General features: G+C 39.4%; 1 protein-coding gene across 1 annotated transcript; it reads left to right on the top strand.

The window, feature by feature from the left end:
- The first annotated feature begins 792 nt into the window (after window positions 1-792).
- LOC135071697 (protein downstream neighbor of son homolog) lies at window positions 793-18,715 on the top strand. The gene is made up of 9 exons (XM_063965474.1): window positions 793-1,010; window positions 1,327-1,454; window positions 1,531-1,729; window positions 1,809-1,942; window positions 2,436-2,661; window positions 3,050-3,200; window positions 3,724-3,959; window positions 17,444-17,772; window positions 18,449-18,715. The coding sequence occupies exons 1-9, from the start codon at window positions 930-932 to the stop codon at window positions 18,678-18,680; spliced, it is 1,716 nt and encodes a 571-aa protein (XP_063821544.1). The 5' UTR covers window positions 793-929; the 3' UTR covers window positions 18,681-18,715.
- The last annotated feature ends 288 nt before the right edge of the window (window positions 18,716-19,003 follow it).

Raw genomic sequence — 19,003 nt, 5'->3', positions numbered from 1 at the left:
CTCAATCAACAGATTCAAACTTATTTTTTAATAATAACTTTTACTTAGGTACCCACTTAGAAACGTACCTACTTATTTTCACGATTTTTTAAGTTACCAAATTCAATCTTGGCTCAATATGAATGCGTAAAATTAAGAAACAATCTTACTTTGATCAGTTCTTTATTTTCTTTTTTACGTTATTAATACTACTCGTAAGTACTATAAGTAAGCAGCAAACTTTTATTTGTTCATGACAATGGCAAAAAAAATGAATATAAAAGAACATGACACATTTCATTTTTTTTTTGCGACGACTGGCTGAAGTGGCCGATCCTAGGATCTCGGGTTCGATCCCCGCCGCTCGACTATTGTGGTGGTGAACCATAAAGTTAATATTCCTCCATATTAACTTTATGTGGTGATGAACCTACTCGTAACACAAGCATAATATTTATTTACCTTACCACTAGGGTTATCTTTATTTGTATTTACAAATTGCTAATAAACTTTTTAAATAAAATAAAAATTTCGTTTGTTTTTTTGTGTACCTAAGTACTGATTCAATTAAAGGCATGCGGACAAATTAAGCTAGCATAAAACTCATTGTAGAAAAATAAACTGCCGTTAACCGATTCAGCGTTTTTTATGGAGCGTTAATTTATTCAGCGTCATTTTATTGCCTTTTTACTATTTCCGGTAGTCAAATCTGTGGTCTATGGTCGTAAGTCGTAACGGAAACTTCATTGATTGATTGGTTCGCCGTTCATTCCATTCATTGAAATTTGAATTCATTCATTCATAAACGTCAAAAAGTTGTGTGTTTGGTGGGGAAGTAAACATTATGTTTTTTCTCGATGTATTTGAATTAAACTAGAATTATTATCATAACAACAATAATATATTGTTAGATATAGTGTGTGTGTTAGCTGATAATTAAATCAAAAGTTATGGAGCCGCCTTCACCATGGAAAAGACCAAACGAAGTTATGCAATTACACAAGTTGAAAAGACGAAAGAAAGCTTTGCAGGTAACTTTTCTTATTTAGTTATTGCAATACATTTCATATTATGAAAATATAATTTTCTTTTTATTAGTATATTTACCTGTATGATACTTAAAAAGTTGTTGTTTACAACAATAGAAATTCATCTATATACGTTCGTATTCTGTAAGCGTTTATGTTTGTACTATGAAATCAGTTTTACAGTTCATTTAATACTGTATTTTGTAGAATTTATAATATTCTAACGTGATTATTTACTAAATTCATGTCATAGTTCAACCACACAGCAGGCATAACATAACCTCTATCAAAACACTTGCTAACTACTATATTTTTTCAGGAGCGTATGAAACAACCGGCTCCTTCAACCAGTAACGAGCCAGTTGCCACGAGCCAAACAGTAGATCTAGATTTTTCCAGATTAATAAACGGAGATTATGGAGACAAAAGAAAAAATCCCTTTTCGAAGTAAGCTATCAAAGTTTCACTATTTCGATGCATGTAGAATTAAAAACATATTATAAGCATCACAATTATATTCTAGAAACAACTCTCAAGCAACCAAAAAGCCGAAAGTGGAAGTGGAATCGCCTTTAGACGAGTCAAACGACAAAACATTATTTGCACTGCTGAAGTTACCTGCAAAATTACCGCAGAAACCTCCCCAAGACCTGGACACAGAGAAACTATCCACATTCTCCAATTTATTGCAAAAATTCACAGCAGAGCATTCCGTAGAACCTGTAAGTGTAAAGAAATAGTAATATTTTCATGTTATAAAATCCTAAACAATATTAGTTACTTAGGTAATATTATTTTCAGCAACATATCGAGAAGAAGTATAAATATCTGCCCATTGATTGGGCATTAAAAACTAAGATTAGATTAATGTCCCCAAAGCCTTTTGCTTGGACATCCAAGTTGAAAGCAAGTGAAGAAGCATCAGGAATCACTGGGTGAGTAATTTTAACTTTTAATTCAAAATCTAAAAGTGGCTTATTTATTTATTTACTTATAAATAAAAAAGGTACATTTATTAAGATAAGTGATAGAATTCATTGGAAAAACTGTAGATCCTGGCTTTGCATTAGTTAGAAAGAGCGGTGGGATCAGTCCCGATGTGGCTTACAATAAGTTACAATAGATATTTTCTGCATATTTATCTACAAGCGTTTTCTTGGATGACTTCTTTCAGTTGTAACCAAAAACACACACAAATTAATTATACTCGGAACTTTAAGTATCATAGTGCAACTAAGGTAGCTAGCCTTTCGATCTAAGCGTCACAGACGCAGTGTCTTTAGCTTTGGTATTTAGTGCCAGTAACGCTGCGTTTGAGTGACATTCCCTAGAATTTCATACATTTGCATAGAACATCTATTTGTCGCTCTGTCGCGGCGTCATAGTCGCGACGCCACTGACGCTATAGATTTAATATAAAATGTGTAGATTCGTCCGCTGCCTCGACACCACCTCGTCATCGTCCCTGGACACATCTCCCCGTGCGCTGTTCCACCAGACCTGCCTGTACTGGCAGCACCCGCACCTGCCGTGGCTGCAGCTGTTCCCGCGCTCGTCGGGCAAGGTCGCGGCCACCAGCTTCATGGCCACCAATGAGGATGTCAAGCAAGCCCTACATAGGGAGTGGACGGAGAGCTTCAGGTCTCTGTTTCAGGTAAACAGCTAATTGATTGAACAAGAGGAGTTAGATATGTTGTGTAACATTTTAGCATAGGTATAATATTCTCTATTGACTGAATCAGATAATTTTTATGTTAGTCTCCAAAAGCCCCAACTTTTTTAATCATAATTTTCTTACATGCTGCCAGGTTTGATTTACTGGGTAAGTTTGATTGCTCATAAATGCGCCTTTGACTATGTAAGATGATAATAGTTACACTCTACTGATTTGTAATCAGTTTACAAATAGCATACAGTTTCCGTCTTCCCTAAAGTGAAGCCTAATAAAATTTTGAGGCTCTGTGGTCATTGAGAGGTCCAAATTGTAGCTACATTACCATTGTCTTAATCTTGAAGATTTGAATGTAGGTCTTTCCTTTCAGCTAGTTCGCGCACTGCACTGCCCATACTTCTACGTGTGCGCGAACACGTTTACGGTACTGTTCCGCGCTGCCGGCGTCTGCGGCGTGACGGAACCCTGTGCGCTCATCGCGCCCACCTCACGTGGATTCCGGCAAGCGCTGCGGCAGGAAGGTATATTATATCTCTTAAAAATATACATTATTTTTATGCCTCAATACTTACGGGACTTATCCCACCACTGCATCTCCTGTAGGATCTGCAGCTTGGTCTCTAATGTAAATTAACCAGTGAATTTTGAGTAGTTCTGGGGATAGCTTTCTCTTTTGCCACAATAATAATGTTACTCTTAAATTGAAGACCAACATCTTCGTAGTCTTGTAGTTTATACTGGACTCGCAGTGGTTGTAAATTCGCTTCTCTAGAACCCATTATGTAAATTCTCTGTGTGTACATTATTTGTTACCAGACCTATTAGGATGTATGATTGAATCAATAATTAATAATGACCATACTTCAAATTAACCATGCAAAGGCAGATCTTAAATTCTGACACCGTGATGGTGAAACGATACGGTAGAAAACATAAACTTGATCTTATAGATTTGACTTGCGCTCATGATGACACTCCAAGATCACTTTTTAGTCACCACTTCTCAATAAAACACTTCTTTTTTTTTTTCATTTCTGATATCAGATGTTGAATTCACAATGCCGCTCCGTTCGGACGCCAAGAAAAGACTGAGCAACTCCGACGAGGAGAAGCCGAAGAACTCCTCATTTGACAGCTGCTACGACACCATGGACGAGGGCTCTAGGCTAGACCCTCCGGAGGGCAAGGAGGACGACGGGTCAGGGGACGAGGACCCTGACCAGTTCCTCTCACAGTTGGGACTGGAGACGGAGGTTATAAAGAAGATCAACATCAACCAAGTAAGTTATTGGTCTACTTTGTCTAATAAACAAAGTAACTTTTTGTTGTTCTAGCCCATCTCTTCCTACTATCGTGGGAACGATATAAGGAATGTGGGAATTTTTTTAACCTTTGGCAACGCTATTTGACGTTAGCTATTCCTCATACCTATACGTCAACTATACCCAGTAAAATTCGCGAGTTCCGCGGATACAGAATGGCAAAAGATCGTTGTTGCAGCATGCTTTCCGCCGTACCAGAAACACACTCCTGTCCCATTCAGCACTATAATTTCATACCCATTTTCTTGGAATTCTAAGTTGTAAATCTGTAAATAATAGTACAAGTTTTACAAAACAATAAAACTTGTATTATTGAGCAGAGACGATGCACAGCATCTGGTGAGAGAGATGCGTCTACTTCCGGTGTAGTTTTTTACCATTTTATACCTTAAATGACGTCATTTCCGCAATTATTTAATAGGAATTGATTTGACTTACTTCCGTTTGTCGCCATTTTAGTCACCTGGGGGCGAGCTTGCTCGGAGTTCTTCATAGAGAGCTCACCAGGAGGCCTTCTTGGGATGCTGTGCATCGTCTCTGCTCAATAATACAAGTTTTATTGTTTTGAAAAAATTGGTCTATTATTCGGCATGTGACGATGCACAGCATCTGGTGAGAGACTTGTTTATTAGCTCCTGGTGACTACTTACCAATGGCGCTATGTGATGAAAGTTTTCGAGTTTCTGTAACAGAACTAGATTAGAACATGATTAATTTCAGGGTATTAACATATTTTGTTCTAAATGCCCAGTGAGAGCAGCACTTATATCACAAAGTAGGAGGGTTTGTACTTTTGTATGTTTGAAATGAATAAACTGGAAAGCTACTGAACTGAATTCAGAAATTCTTTCCTCATTAAAATGCAGATTGAGTGTGTATTGATATAATTTGCCCGCATGGCAGTGAGATTCATGCGAGTCATCAACATAAGTTTATATTACAGGCGTACGATGTGATTGAAGAGGATCCAACATGCTTTAGATCTGTTGATTGAAAGTTATTAATTAAATAATATGTTATTTGGCGTATCGGTCGTAGATCAGTTAATAAAAGTGTCTGCCTTATAATATTGCTATTATTGTTCTGCCTACGCCAATATCTCATCAAATAATTTCATCTATGGCTAAATATCAACCCGAATTAAAGATGCCACAACGAAGTCAACAATGCCAAGAGAGGTTTTAAATCCAACAACCTTTATACTGTTTTTATCCATGTAGATTCCTAGTATCACTTGGTGTTGAAAAATAAATAAATAATGTGTTATTATATTCCGCTGTTCGCCTCTGCTCGCCTGATTCTAGTGTAATGATTTTAGAATTTATATTGTATTTTATACGATTATTGGTTACTTTTAAATAGTTATTGCAACAATTTTAGTATTTGTATTGTATTTTAGAAGAACCCAAAAACCCATTATTAAATTAAAATACTTTATTTGATTACTTCCTAGGCATTTTTCAGACATTAGAATGATTTTAGAATTTATTTTGTATTAAATCCAATTATTTCATATTTATTATTTAATTTAATTATTTTAGATTTTTATTGTATACATTTTAGTATTTTAAAAATTAAGAAAACAGCTAATTATGAAATAAGTATTGCATTTGACTAGTTCCGGAGCATGCCGTCGATAAGTCGTTTTGAACCGGTCGACTTTCACTGATGGAAGGGGAAGTTACCTTATCGCTGGCATGCCGCTGGACAGTCAGTTCGATTTGAGCGTTCAAAGCAAGAGGTACTATTAAGATGACGTCATAATGTCGGAATTGTGTAAATCAGTGATGCTGAAATACAAGTTAGAACAACCTACAAGAGTGTTTCATTTCAACTCAGAAGTGGTACGTGATCTACAGCTCATAAGGTACGTTTTTATTTATTTGGTTAAAAAGTAATTGATTTTAAAAGTTCAAGTAGAAAAACGTATGAATATTTCGTTTAATGCATGAAATAGTTATTTTTAAAAACGAGGCTAGACGCGCCTTCAGTTTATCAGGCTAGATGCGCCTTAGACTATGACTAAGACTATGACTATGACTAAGACCATGACTATGACCATGACTAAGACTTAGTATAACGAGGTTAGACGCACCTCCAGTTTATCAGGCTAGATGCGCCTTTGACTATGACTAAGTATTACAAGGCTAGATGCGCCTTGGACTATGACTCAGTACAACGAGGCTAGACGCGCCTCCAGTTTAATAGGCTAGATGCGCCTTAGACTATGACTAAGTATTACAAGGCTAGATGCGCCTTGGACTATGACTCAGTACAACGAGGCTAGACGCGCCTCCAGTTTAATAGGCTAGATGCGCCTTAGACTATGACTATGACTTTGACCATGACTAAGACTTAGTATAACAAGGCTAGATGCGCCTTTGACTATGACTAAGTATAACAAGGCTAGATGCGCCTTTGACTATGACTAAGTATTACAAGGCTAGATGCGCCTTTGACTATGACTCAGTACAACGAGGCTAGATGCGCCTTTGACTATGACTCAGTACAACGAGGCTAGACGCGCCTCCAGTTTAATAGGCTAGATGCGCCTTAGACTATGACTATGACTTTGACCATGACTAAGACTTAGTATAACGAGGCTAGACGCGCCTCCAGTTTACCAGGCTAGATGCGCCTTTGACTATGACTAAGTATAACAAGGCTAGATGCGCCTTAGACTATGACTATGACCATGACTGACTTAGTATATCGAGGCTAGACGCGCCTCCAGGTTATAAGGCTAGATGCGCCTTAGACTATGGCTATGACTTAGTATAACGAGGCTAGACGTGCCTCCAGTTTATCAGGCTAGATGCCCCATTGACTATGACTAAGTATGAGACATGTAGAGGCTCCTTATGAGCAAAATATTTGACGATTTGTAAGTGCTATTAATTAGTCTACTAAACAAATAAAGATATTTTGACTTTGGCTTTGACTTTGACTTTGACTATAACTATGACTATGAACTATGACTATGACTATGACTTAGTATAACGAGGCTAGACACTCCTCCAGTTTATCAGGCTAGATGCGCTTTTGAATATGACTAAATATAACGAGGCTAGACGCGCCTCCAGTTTATTAGGCTAGATGTGCCTTGGACTATGACTGTGACTTAGTATAACGAGGCTAGACGTGCCTCCAGTTTCATCAGGCTACATGCGCCTTGGACTATGACTGAGTATGACGAGGCTAGACGCGCCTCCAGTTTATCAGGCTAGATGCGCCTTAAGGGCCCCATTGTTTAGGATAGTCTCTAGAATGAAAAGCCTTCTATTACTGACATAACAAGCAAGCCGTCCAGTTGTCACATGAGTTGTGTGTGAAGGTCGCACTGAATAAAATACAAGTATAAATACAAAATCTTTATTTGTGATGCATAATTATGTATAATAGAAACATGTCACAATGGTATTTTACTACACTTTGCTCAGGGAGCATAATATTAATTGTCAAACAAAAGATTTTTTTAGATTTATTTTTTGAGATTTAGATTTTTGGAAAAGACACAAATCAAACTTTTGCTTAATATAACATGAACATAGCTTCCATATGATGTTGAGTTGATGCTGGTCAGACACAGTTTATTTCGTCGAGTACTTTATTTCACAGTTGAGTACAACGACTACTGAAGATGGAGCTCGTATGCCGCCAGGGACACCCGTCAGCTGACGATGAAATAAGCGTGCTAAGCGGACGAAGTTGTCGTCGTCGTCCAGTAAGAAGGCGCCACCACGATCGTCTTCTATGGGGCCAAGGTTAAAGAAAAATACGCGAAGGAGCTCATCTTCTTCCAGCTCTACTGAAAGAGCTGTGCCACATGAGGTTCGTAAAATTTCTGGTAGACTCTAGTGAAGAAAAGTGCCTATTTTTTTATTGGTAGTTTTTTTTTTATTGCGCACACATTATGAAATATTACGCATACCTACAGTAAAATGGGAATATTAGCTTATGTAGTAAATCTTTAATAGTAATAATTAAAGGTAATGATAAAGTATTCGATTATAACGTTTAAATTAACGTTAGAGTAAATGTGCTAAAAAAAAAAAATATTTTTTTAAATATTTTTACACAAGTGAATTAATTAATGATTCGTTTATTTTAAAATTGTCGTCGGTTCGGACTTTCGGTAGGTTCTTTTGCCAAGTACAATATCTTGTCTATAGATCTATAATTCCACTTCAAAAATATATTTCGAATTATTCTGACCTCTGATTACATTAGTCTGACCTAGATAGGTAGTTTCTAGTTGAATTAAGCTTTTTCTTCTAATTTAGTTTTCTCAAAGAACTACATCAGTTAGCGAGCTCAAATAAACACAATAGGTATTATATTACTGTAAGAAGTCATAAAAAAAAAGTCATGCAATTTGTAACTATAAAAAGAACTTAGTACCTGTACCAAGGTTTCATAGGTTAGGTTAGTCATTTTTTTGGTAGAGCAAAAGATATGAAACGTCAAGGTTCCATAATGAGCAGAAGTTTAAAGTTTTTCTTTTAGTAGTCTTTCATTTTATGACAATTTTGTGAGCGCTATTATAATAGCTAATGCAAATAAGAGAATTTTGTCTTTGACTTAGACATTGCAAAAGTTAATTGGCTTAGCTAAGAGAACTACGGACGTCTGTTAGAGGAAATTTTGAATCCTGCTACTTGAAAGGATGAACAGTTTACGTAATTATTTTTATGACAAAAATATCTGAGACTGTTTTGGTAAATGAAAAATCATTTTAAGTGTTGGTAGTGAGTGCACTTGTTGACGCAAAACCGATGCTGAAACTAAGTATAGTTTGGCAGATCATTTCAATATCAATTCCAATTGTAAAAGTTGTGGTCAATCATCAGTCATACCTCTAAGTATAGAGCTAATATAAACAAAAATGTTGATGAGATTGACGCTGTTATAGAAGTGTTAGTGATTGATGATGTATAGCAGACTTCACTGACAATGGACGATTTGACACCGATATTGATTCGATATTACAATTTATTAAAGACATTCTGATCTTGAAAGCTTAATTAATCTGAAATGACCTGTAAATTATCATTTTTGGTCGGATTGTAATTAAGAAAAGTAGTTTGATTAAATTCACAAAATAGCGACGTCACTTGCTTGTCGTGCCATACGAAATCTATGGGAGTTTGATTTAACAGTTTTTAAAAGTACGTCAATTAACTGGCGGTGTCAACACGTCTATTGGTCAAAACTTCACGCAACTGCAATTTCTCACGGTTTTGAATACTGACATTCTATAAAATTCCTGGTCAGAATATTTTCGAGAGCCACGAAAATGACGGACACAAGTGAATACCAGTTAACATAAATTTCTAGTTTTACAGAGGATAGTTTCTGGCGTTTACAGTTGCCTTTCGATTTAAATTTTTAAAATAACTTGACACCTGGCGAGCTTAAGGCCGTGGGTTCGATTCCCGCCTTAGGCGGTTCTATATTTTCAAGTGATATTTTATAATGCGAATAGCTTTCCGCCGAGGGTTCTTCCGCGTGGAATTTTGTTTGTCACAGTTGTTTGTTTTGTATGTTATGTATGTAAATTAAACAGGGGGCTAAGTACCGGGTGTTTAAAAGAGCCTTTTTAATTCACAACGGCAAAGGTGAAATCGTTTTTGGTAATTTGTCTCCTAGTCCAATAACACTTAAAGCAAATATTTTAATAGCTACTTCAATGCATTTTGGAGCATGTCCAATATGTCATGTAAATCGAATTGTAAAAGACCCCTCAGCTATGGATACTCTCGATAGAGCTGATATTATGACTAAGCCCGGACTTAGTTCCGACATGTTCTGGTTAGTTAGATAAGCTTTATACTCTTTTGTGAAATTATCGCGATTGTATTGCTATAAATCTGACTGAGATAGGACGTACACGTGCAGTCTTTGATGTCAGGATGAAAAAGAATGTGCAAATACCACCATTACCACTTATCTCATTACAAAAGGGAAAAGGGTTCAGAAAACCATAGATGACTAACTTGATCCAATGCTATGATTATCAATATTATTCAGGACTCTAAATCATATTTAAGTCAGATCTTGATGATAAAGAGAAAAGTCTTCAAAGTTCTGTAGCAGTCACTTACTTTAGTCGACCCACAGACAGACGACCCCTGAGGAAAGACATCTTCAATGAAAGACAACTTCTATGAGTTAGAGACACTAGCTGTGGTGTGTGTGCTAAAAAAAAAGGTATGTCTTTTACGACTTAAAAGTTTCTACTGGTTATGCTGCCTTAAGAACCACGTTAAAAAAAAAAAGGAGAAGAAATTTAGTTCCGCGAATAGTCCAAATACCAAAATTCAGTCATAGAATCTGACGACAACCCATCCAAACATCGTAATCTCTTCAAATAGCAGATACAGTAAGGTTATCAAATTATTTTTAGTGGTCCCACGTACAGCTAGATGGCAAATATGTTGCGCTTATCGTGATGAAATCGAGCATCACAGACATTCAGAAACACATAATATAAGGACACTGTAATTGTACCTATTGGTTTCAAAAACTTGGAAAATTTGTAAAGAAGAAAATTATGTTAAGGCCTTAGGAATACATAATTCTGACGAAAGTGCCTTTAGTGTTAATCATAAATCGTGACCACAATTCATTATTTGCCAGATTACGGTTACAAATGGATATAATTGGATATACTTAATATTAACGTTTTGACATGTTCTTATAAACTTAATAACTTTCACATGGCAGTCATGGCAAGATACACTGTAATTAAATTGATTATGTACTAACATCTAATGGACGTGTATTTATGTGAAATAAAAATTTGGATTTAAAAAGAGAAGTTTCCAATATATTCGATATGGTAGTTTTGAGAAAATTATAAAGTAAAACGATTAATATCTGAATTTCATGCAAATATCCGTTATTGGTTATAAAATAAGTCATTACGAATAATATAGATTAGGTGAAAATGTATAGTGTGTATAAATGCCTACAAGATTTTTCTCCCTTAACATTTGTTACTGGTTTAATATGAAGAATAGTTTCTAAAATGCATTATTAATGTTAAAACACTTGTTAACAAGTTGTCATAGAATTGTTTATCATTCTACTATATATAAGGTGTTATTTTTTGTACTGATCATACTTTACCAACGCATCTAATAAAATCATACAAATACAACCCAAGTGTTTTTAAAAAAAAATTCAGGCTAGTTTTTGTTTTTACTTTTCCTAACAAAAAAAAGATATTATTTTTACAACCATCCTGTCTTCACTCACTGCCTCTCTCTCTTTCTTTACTCATTTCATTCATACGAGTACGAACAATGGCCGCGCGCATTCATTCAACGTTCACACACATAAAGGTTAGATTACACTAAACCTACGTTACCAAAAATTATCACTCGTGAGTATGTACGATGTTACGTCATGTTAATAGGTACTACGCGCTGGGAGAAACAAAATCTAGCTACATAAGTAGGTAAATAAGTGTATTTTCATTAGTGTAATAGCGGGGGACTTTTCCAACGAACCGAGGCGAATCATCCGCGTTAAACTAGAAATTTAAAAAAGGATAGAAATTGGAATTCAATATCTACGGTTTCGTAATGCCTACGCAATTTATTTAGAGACGTAATAAAAAATTGATAGGTACATACCTATTACTACTTCGCTTCGCTTCAGTGGAAATGCACCCTAATATTGAATATGAATAGGTAGGTGTTGTAAATAAAACTCACTGATCAATTTTCCTGGTTTTAATTCCTAAATTATGATTTGCCATCACACTTTAGATTCATTGATTTTACTTATTCACACATTTACCTATTTTGAATGTTGTTATTTAAAGTTCCTAGGTTATTATTACACTAATCACAATACATTTTGAACGTCAAGCCTTTGTTGAATGTTCACGTAAACACTGTCTTGCACTGTCTAATCTAGCCACGATCGAATTGAGGTAATGCTTTCGGGCTGCACACTTGCTTGCTGTTCACTAGACACCACGTCGGATGTTGTATTCACAATTCGCGCACTAACTTTTTTACGGAAAAAGTCCCTTTCGCGTAAACAAGCACTCATCTGTCCAAATCACACTGTAGGTATGTACCTAGGTAGACTTCCGCAATAACCATCGATAGAACTAGGTCGCGGTCGTGGCCCTCTGGCAACAACTCCTTGATAAGGCATTCCGTATTTTTACGCAAAAGCCGCCGTCTGCGGCGCTCGCATCTGGGTACCGCCAGCACTGTGCCGGTGATTGAAATTGAAATCCAGAACTTCGTCCTCGAAGCGCACGGAATCTCGTCAAGTCAGGATACGGCTGCGCTCCCTGAAGCGCTGCGCGGCTCCAAACAAGCAAGGTATGAAGGTTTTCGACTCGTCAATGTTTCTCGTCGGCCAGTTAGTGTGCCCGAAACATAATTTCACCTGCGTTTTGTTATTGATCAAGCGCGGCATTGTAATAAATCACACATACACTGCAATACGTTTGGGCGCATTGGACGGACTGGGACGATTATTTATGTTGTTGCGCTCCCGCATGTCGATCGGCGGCTCGGCGCGGGCTGTGGGCGTGGAGCGACTGGCATGGCAGCGAGCGATATCAATATGGCCGACTCACGCGGCGCGGCACGTGGCAGTGGTCGTTGCCCTCGGCCGGCTACTACGATAGTGCGTACAAACGAATACTCACCGCGCTCAAAGGATGATTTATTTTTTATTTTTTTCGAAACATTCTTTGTCGTTTTACTCGAAAACTAGCCTGAATTTTTTTTTAAAAACACTTGGGTTGTATTTGTATGATTTTATTAGATGCGTTGGTAAAGTATGATCAGTACAAAAAATAACACCTTATATATGCTTCATATTGTAATATTGTTTGAAAAGTAATATTAATGATTTTAGAATAAATCCTTATTAGACGTGAATGCCGGGAGGCATCACGGTGTCGGATGGCCGAATGTAATGATTTTAGAATTTATATTGTATTTTATACGATTATTGGTTACTTTTAAATAGTTATTGCAACAATTTTAGTATTTGTATTGTATTTTAGAAGAACCCAAAAACCCATTATTAAATTAAAATACTTTATTTGATTACTTCCTAGGCATTTTTCAGACATTAGAATGATTTTAGAATTTATTTTGTATTAAATCCAATTATTTCATATTTATTATTTAATTTAATTATTTTAGATTTTTATTGTATACATTTTAGTATTTTAAAAATTAAGAAAACAGCTAATTATGAAATAAGTATTGCATTTGACTAGTTCCGGAGCATGCCGTCGATAAGTCGTTTTGAACCGGTCGACTTTCACTGATGGAAGGGGAAGTTACCTTATCGCTGGCATGCCGCTGGACAGTCAGTTCGATTTGAGCGTTCAAAGCAAGAGGTACTATTAAGATGACGTCATAATGTCGGAATTGTGTAAATCAGTGATGCTGAAATACAAGTTAGAACAACCTACAAGAGTGTTTCATTTCACTAGTAACTTACACAACCGTAACAAGGGCATACCTATGTTGTTTTTTGGGATTTGCCGTCATTTTTTCCAGTTGTTTGTATGATGCCGTAACGGTGCCGAACTTACTCGTAGGTCAAGGTTTATTAACTTAATCTTGAAATTATTCAGGTGAGACTATGTTTTATCATGTCAGCAGCTGATGTAGATGGTAGGAGAAAAATATACATAAGCCAGTCTGCGAGAAGCCTCGTAAAGGTCACATTTTAGATACCTACTGTTGGGTTTAAGGCCTTTATCAGGAAGTGAAATTGGTTAAGCTTTTATGCTTAGTAAGAAAATTAAAGTTATCTTTAATATAGTTTTAGATTAGTAATACCAGCCCCCCTAGACAAGTAGCACTTTTTGATCGAATCGAAAATTGGGTACGTTATAACTTCATATAGAAAAAAGAAGGCTTATCGACCATCCTTCGACTGGTTTGCAATTTTAAAGTGAATTTTGTCTAGACCCACAGGGCATAAAGGTAGTAGAAGAGTAGATAAACGATTTAGTCTAGCAAATAAATCTTGCTGTCGAGCTTCAAGAGGTAAGTATATAGCTACGACTGTTTTCCTTAGGCCATTAGTTTAACAACCAAGGCCAGGTTATTTTATAAGTTTTTAAAGTGGATTTTTGCCAGGTATGTTTTAGGAACGATACCTTATTACCCCCAACTCAACAGACTAAAAAATTACATGTTACCTGATCCAGACGTGGAGGTCACCATGTGGTAAGAACATGGTGGAGATTCTGTATTTTGAGGGTCGGCCTCGAGCCCTGCCTGGTAAGACAAGCCAGAAAGGTCACTTCGAGGTGCTAAGCAGGTACCTTTTGCCGTGGTGAGAAACGGGACAGCAAAGATTTAGCCTAGTTTAACACCATAGCCACCCTGGCTGAAGACGTTGCAAAGGCTGCTGGTGAATCTCTGTGGGGTCTCTGGATATCCGGTTTCCCGAACTTTTGGAATATTTACCGTTGGATCTGAACGCAGGAGATGCCACTAAGTAGGTTGTTTTCCCCGTAAATCGACCTAGATCGTCAGATAAATTTGATTGAATCGACCTAGGAGATAATATTTTGCGCTGTCAGAGCTATTTTTACCCGACTGAACCGGAAGGAGGTGATGTTTTTCAAGTTGAAAAGTTAGAGAGACAGTTCCAATAGAAACTCTGAATGTGCCCCTTCCTCCCTTAGTTTCGAGTATAGGCTATGCTTTGATTGTCCGATAGCAAAATTAGTGAACGCACATGAAATGAATGAAATAATGAGAAATCCCCCATCGCTGATTATGATTTCTGATATTTTATAGACATCCAGATGGTTGTTAAGAGATGCTGAGCTGGAGTCTTGTGTATTGGATCGGTTGTGTGGGGTCGAGTTGTGATGAGCCCTCACTGGAGATCAAGCTTACCATTATAGGCACTTGTTGAGTCGTATAGATTTCGTATTTACCGACAAAACCCTTACAGATGACGACTTGTTGAACCCGAGTTCACGTAATTGACAAGGTTTAAAGTGTTCCAGAAGATGAAATGTTACACACAAACCTTCCGTTCTAGTAGTTGCTGTCTCGTCTGGTTTGTCAAAGGTGACGAGGTTTAGTAAGTAGTTTGTGATTGTATCAATGTTTTTCGGTATGCAGTAGATAACGAGATATTGATAATTTTAGGGTACCTTGACAAGACATGCGGAGAGGCCGGCGATGTCTCTGTGATCGGTATCTGCATCCAGATTTAGAATTTAGCATTCAACTACTTCAGATCGGATCAATACTTACATAATTGTATCTACTGATTAGGACATTTAATAGAATAGGTTGTTTGGTCTGTCCTTCTTGCGAAGGGATAGTGTGGGGAGCAGGCTCATGCTGAGCGGTGCCTTATCTGGTAATTTCAGCACCTGTTTTAACAGGATTTCGGTTTATTTGGTCAGCGTTAGACAGTCAAGAGTGTTAAAACGCTGAATAAAGCACGGCGTTGCGTTGAAGGGACAAGCACCGGCTTGGAGGTGAATGGCAGACGCATCCCTGGAACCATTGTCAGGTAAGAGGTTGACCTCCGCAGTCTGATGACGCCTGCCACTGCCCAAGATACGCTCAAAGGCAGCCTCCGTAGAATTTACTGAGTGGAAAGTCACTTGACTTTGCTATTCTTATTTGGTCAGCGTTAGACAGTCAAGAGTGATAAAACGCTGAATAAAGCACGGCGTTGAAGGGACAAGCACCGGCTTGGAGGTGAATGGCAGACGCATCCCTGGAACCATTGTCAGGTAACAGGTTGACCTCCGCAGTCTGATGACGCCTGCCACTGCCTAAGATACGCTCAAAGGCAGCCTCCGTAGAATTTGCTGAGTGGAAAGTCACTTGACTTTGCTATTCTTATTTGGTCAGCTTTAGACAGTCAAAGTGTTAAGACGCTGCATAAAGCACGGCGTTGCAGGGGCAAGCACCGGCTTGGAGGTGAATGGCAGATGCATCCCTGGAACCATTGTCAGGTAACAGGTTGACCTCCGCAGAATGATCTTATTACGCTGCCCTGCCCTTCATTTCTAATGAATTTTATAATTATTGATTTATTGGTCGTCAAGGGGACCTGAAGGGACTGATTTGGAATCCTTGGCTTTTTGTTCTAAATCGAAGGGAGTTATTTTGAGGCTTATGTATTTGCTTTAAAGATAATAAGATGTGTAGGTAAAGGTTACTTACTTATTCGTATTTGACGATTTGTAAGAACTAATTTAATCAGTCTAAGCAAATAAAGATATTATTATGTTTTGATTTTGCGTGAAGTGACCGGCTAGAGAACCAAGGTCGGATTATTTTTTAGATATCACCAGTACGAGCACAGGGTGATTTTGCCGAACAAAAATCCAGCACTGGGAGGGTGCTCCTCGCACAATGCTTATTAGGAATTTTAGCCAGGATACGCTCGTGACATGTTCAAATTCAAATTCAAAAACGTTTATTGCATGTCACATTACAATTTATATGTTGTTGCAAAATAGAGGTATACATGTTAGATGCACTCAGCACATTTTGTCATACTTATTAAGCTTCTTGATTTGCAAAAAACATTAGAATTTAATAATTCAAGCTGTAAGCTGGCTCAAGTGTTGGGGGTGGCCGCCCAGTCTACTAATAGTTGTAGTTTAAATTGCTTTGTTGATGTGGTAAAGCATTTGTAGGTGCTTTATTTTATGAGCGTAATGAGCCTTTTTAAAGGGGTATTTATTAAGAAACTCGTACCAGAAAGAGTTATCGTTCGATTGTGGTGATGCTAACAACGTATTTCGATTGGTACCTAATGTTTGCGATTGGGGCTGACGGGGCCGCCGTTAAAACTGTATAAGATGGTTGTGGGTACGTTATTCAATCTATTTATACAATATAGAGATTCGCGAGAATGCTCATTTGATCGAAAAGAGTGTTAAAACTATTAGAATCCCACGTACCTCGTTTCATCCGTTATGGATCTCGCCGGGGTCCGAGTTTCTCTGGTATCCGACGCTCTGGGTCCACCTGCTCGTCGTCCGGAAGACACCCGTCCCCTTTGGCGCCAACCACCATCACGTACATGTCGTTCGCGGTCACACACGCGCGGTCAATTGCACTTTTTAATTTTAAACTTAGTATAAGAACGTTGAGAAATAAATTATTTCAGTAAAAATCTGAGCAGAGTTTCTGCTTACGATGTTGCTAGTTTGGAAGTTAAAGACGCTATGAAGAACTCCGAGCAAGCTCGCCCCCAGGTGACTAAAATGGCGACAAACGGAAGTAAGTCAAATCAATTCCTATTAAATAATTGCGGAAATGACGTCATTTAAGGTATAAAATGGTAAAAAACTACACCGGAAGTAGACGCATCTCTCTCACCAGATGCTGTGCATCGTCACATGCCGAATAATACATCTTTTTGTTAGGCAGATAATTTAAATGGAACATTTCCTCCAGACCCGAGTGGCCCAAACCGCGGAAAGCAGCGTGGACAGCGCGGCCGAGTCTCTGGTATTCGTGCGCGGCGCGGACGCGCAGGCGCTGTTCAACTTCCTGCTCAACTGCAAGTCGGTGGTGGGCCCCACCGGGCCGCTGGCCGGCGTGCCGCCAACGCTACTCGCGCCCGTGGCCTTCCATGGAGGCACGCTGCAGGCGCTCAAGGTAACATGTTCCACTTCCTGCCCAACTGCAAGTCCGTGGTGGGCCCCACCGGGCCGCTGGCCGGCGTGCCGCCCACGCTGCTCGCGCCCGTGGCCTTCCATGGAGGCACGCTGCAGGCGCTCAAGGTAACATGTCCCACTTCCTGCCCAACTGCAAGTCCGTGGTGGGCCCCACCGGGCCGCTGGCCGGCGTGCCGCCCACGCTGCTGGCGCCCGTCGCCTTCCATGGAGGCACGCTGCAGGCGCTCAAGGTAACATGTTCCACTTCCTGCCCAACTGCAAGTCGGTGGTGGGCCCCACCGGGCCGCTGGCCGGCGTGCCGCCCACGCTGCTGGCGTCAGTCGCCTTCCATGGAGGCACGCTGCAGGCGCTTAAGGTAAGAAGGTCATTTAATCGTTTGGACGCAAATACCCGTTAAAGTACAATGTCTTTACGTTGCGTTGGGCCACACAGTTGGATTCCGATATCGCTTGGAACGCCGGCGCACGTGCTTTGTGTGAGATTTCATTACAGTTCAGTAGTACGGCGCTTGTCAAATTAATGTTCCGCAGCCAGTGTAAAAATGCTCTTCGCATGTCAGTGTTTGCTGGGGACACTTACTACCACACCACATTATGAATCTTATTGTCCTGTCAAGGTCCACAAAATATAAAAAATTTGTAGTTCCTGAAGCTCAAATTTAATTTTTTGCTCGCTGAAGGCCAAAATTCAGCAATGGAATCCTCTGGCTGATATTGATTATGAAGCTCAAAAAAACCTGAGTATTCCACTCTCAACTTGACATCTGTTTCTCAACATCCAGGTCCGCGAGAACACGGTCCACTCGGACAGCAAGAAGTACTACTCGATCGAGCTGCGCGGGCCCGTGCTGCCGACGGCGCTGCACTCGCTGCTGCGCGTCCTGCGAGACAGTTCTGCTGCTACCTTCAGCGCCACCTGCGCGCACCACGCGCCCTCGCGCGCCTTCAGCACGCCGCGAGCGCACACCGCGCCAGGTGAGCGAGCACGCCGTGCACTCGGACAGCGAGTACTAAAGCCTGGTCCGGGAGCACGTAGAATCCAGTCCAATGACCCCAAGCTACCCATCCTTATCGCTCGCGTGTAATTATATTGCTGTCGCGCTCGCACACTCACTGCGGGCGCGCGTCGCACAGTGCTCACGGACCAGGCTTTACTCGATCGAGCTGCGCGGGCCCGCGTCCTGTGAGACAGCTCCGCCGCCACCTTCAGCGCCACCTGCGCGCACCACGCTCCCTCGAAAGCGTTTAGCACGCTGCGAGTGCATACTGCGCCAGGTGAGCGAGCACACGGTACACTCGGACAGCGAGTACTACTCGATCGAGCTGCGCGGGCCCGT

The sequence above is a fragment of the Ostrinia nubilalis genome, chromosome 5, assembly GCF_963855985.1.
Source record: "Ostrinia nubilalis chromosome 5, ilOstNubi1.1, whole genome shotgun sequence".
Lineage (NCBI taxonomy): Eukaryota > Metazoa > Arthropoda > Insecta > Lepidoptera > Crambidae > Ostrinia > Ostrinia nubilalis.
Note: the sequence above shows the minus strand (reverse complement) of the source record. Positions and strands in the feature narration are given on the sequence as shown.

Bases quoted from the DNA above. Each gene is read 5' to 3' on its own strand.
- LOC135071697 (XM_063965474.1), top strand. From the start codon at position 930: ATGGAGCCGCCTTCACCATGGAAAAGACCAAACGAAGTTATGCAATTA. The intron at 1,455-1,530 runs GTAAGCTATCAA...ATTATATTCTAG, and splicing joins AGAAAAAATCCCTTTTCGAA to AAACAACTCTCAAGCAACCA. The intron at 17,773-18,448 runs GTAACATGTCCC...CTCAACATCCAG, and splicing joins GCACGCTGCAGGCGCTCAAG to GTCCGCGAGAACACGGTCCA.